General features: G+C 44.6%; 1 protein-coding gene across 1 annotated transcript; it reads left to right on the plus strand.

Moving 5' to 3' along the window:
• Positions 1 to 266: 266 nt before the first annotated feature.
• Positions 267 to 1,807, plus strand: id1 (inhibitor of DNA binding 1, HLH protein). The gene is made up of 3 exons (XM_078236831.1): positions 267 to 759; positions 877 to 937; positions 1,200 to 1,807. Exons 1-2 carry the CDS (start codon positions 394 to 396, stop codon positions 913 to 915), a joined length of 405 nt encoding a protein of 134 aa, XP_078092957.1. The 5' UTR covers positions 267 to 393; the 3' UTR covers positions 916 to 937; positions 1,200 to 1,807.
• Positions 1,808 to 2,626: the final 819 nt, after the last annotated feature.

Consider the following 2,626-nt stretch of genomic DNA (forward strand, 5'->3'; position numbering starts at 1 on the left):
TGGGGCGACCCCCACCTGCAGACCCCCACCAGACAGAAAGCAGCTGGATTCCCACATCTTCAGCAAAATATGTACATTTGTTTCCATTTGCGTGTCTCCCCCACCCCCCACCACCACTATTTGACAGATTTCAAATGCTGATACAACTGGGGCTTTGCATTGGCTGGCAGGGCTAAGAGAGCCCACCCCATGTTGTTGCTGAGCTGGGCTCTGATTTGCTGCGGGGAGGGGGAACACCAGGTTTGACTGACGGTTCTGATCCTCCCACTTTGCCCGCATTGAGCATAAAACTGGCGGGTGGGGGCACAGTTGTCCCAGCAATTTTTTTTTTGTTTGTTACCAATCTCTCCCTGTCTCTGTTCGGGGGAAAGCGTCTTCACACCGCGGCGGAGAATGAAAGTTGTCAGCGCCTCCTGTTCCCTCAAGCGTCAGGGCTGCGGCGAGGAGGTGGTGAGGTGCTTGTCCGAACAAAGCATCGCCATCGCCAAGTACAAGGTGGCCCCGCTGCTGGACGAGCAGATGAGTATGTTCCTCTACGACATGAACGGCTGCTACACCAAGCTGAAGGAGCTGGTGCCCACCTTGCCCCAGAACAAGAAGGTCAGCAAGGTGGAGATCCTGCAGCACGTTATCGACTACATCTGGGACTTGCAGCTGGAGTTGGACGACCAGCCGGGCATGGGCTGCCAACCAGCCGCTGGCAACGCAGCTCAAAGCCGGACACCCCTGGGTGCAGATGTCAGTGGACTCACAGCAGAGGTGAATACTCTATATCATGTTATCCCAGTAGCAATAACAAGGAAGCTCCCAATGATTAGATGTCCCAATTTGGAAAATTGTAATTTAACCCATTATCTTGTTTTTTTAAATCTCTAGGTTCCCTGTGGCAGTGACGACAGGATTCTGTGCCGCTGAAAGCATTAAAAGGACATTGCAGGTATGAACAATGTTTTATTTCTCTAAGGGAAACTGGAGACTTGTGCTAATTGTGCGAGGATCAGAGATTTCTGAAGTGGTCAAAAATATATTGGAAGTTATTACAGTGTGGCAACTTTAATAAAATATTGGTTTAAACTATGGGATGTCAGTGACAGAATTGTGTATAACAAGTTTCTTAGCCGTCAGTTTTTATAAGTGGGGTACTTCTTTTATGTTGTATGAACTGGAAATTAATCAAATATATTTCCCACCTCCTTCAGGTATTGCAGATGCGAAGTATTAGATGATCCGGTGGTGCTGGAGTAACAGTCCATCCCCGCAGAGCCTGGGAGAGAGAAAAGAAGGGAGAGTTACCAGAAAATCAGAACAACACAAAAACTCCCTCACCCCGTGTTATTGGGACTTAAAAAGTGCCTTGGTGATCATAGCACCGGCAAGAGACAAGATATTGCCGTGACCCGGTCCGGGCTCCAAGAATCTCGGGTCCTCTTTATTTTTTAGTCTCCATCTCGCCCCAGGTGGACGCGGAAACTAGGTGGAAGTGCAGCAAGTTTTAGTACCGTTCTTCCTAGCGACATGCCTAGCGACAGATTTTAACTGCGATTAGCCACGCCATCCTAATGTGTGTGTCCTATCGCCTGATGCCAGGATCACACACACCACAGGCCCGTTTAACAAGAGACATATGCTGGAGTCTAGAATTGTCACATCCTTAGAGATCTATGGGTGATTCATTTGTAAATCTTATACTTTGTAAGTGTATTGTAATGTTTACAACAATGTTGTACTAAAGTCGAGCAATGATTTTTTATTGATTTTTTTTTTGGAAGATTTTAATTAATAAAAAATAGTCAATTGATAAATCTTGGCAGTGTGTGTGCGTGCTTGTGTTTGTAAAGGTTTGGATAGGGTAGCGTTTGGAAGTTGCAGTGGACAGAAAGACTTGTTTATGTCACAACCACTGTCCCCAAGAATTGAAAAGTCAATTACAGTGGAAGTAACAAGATATCTATCCGAGAGGAAGTACAACTTACCTGGTTATGGGAACCCCTATTTCAACATGAAATATCCAAAGACGTACACAATAATCCCAATTCTGATTTTAAAAGTTTATTTAGTGTCACAAGTAAGTTTACATTAACACAGCAAGGAAGTTACTGTGACCCAGTTTTATTTGAAAACTGGAACTTGACTCAGTTTCCAATGAGAAAATATAGCGGTAGATTTGTATGTAGTGATCTAGAACCCATTTAGTTTCAAAACCACGCATTGTAAAACTTGCATACCGAAGTTACAGCTCACCCGCACTGAGTATGCAAGAGGGGTGAGTAATAAGCATGACGGTAACATTTAGCAACATTTAGTTCAGAGCGGCCGTTTTTTTAAGTACCTAGGTATCCACAGACCGGAAGCATTCACTTACAATGGCAGAAAGCAGTTTGAACAGATGTGAGAAGGGGGCGTTACCGCATTGCAATCTGCCAGGGAGCGTACATAATTCATTTGTACAAAATGACTTGGGGAAGGTCGTTAATGTTCCATGTCATTGATTAATGGTGATCTCTGTTAGAAGGGAGGAGGGGGGAACTACAATCAACTTTACAATTTATATACAGTAATTGAGAATGTTAAGATGTGCATTTTAGCGCTGGAGAGGAATTTGCAGAAAAGGGAACATTTTCAACGA

The sequence above is a fragment of the Mustelus asterias genome, chromosome 20 (assembly GCF_964213995.1).
Source record: "Mustelus asterias chromosome 20, sMusAst1.hap1.1, whole genome shotgun sequence".
Classification (NCBI taxonomy): Eukaryota; Metazoa; Chordata; class Chondrichthyes; order Carcharhiniformes; family Triakidae; genus Mustelus; species Mustelus asterias.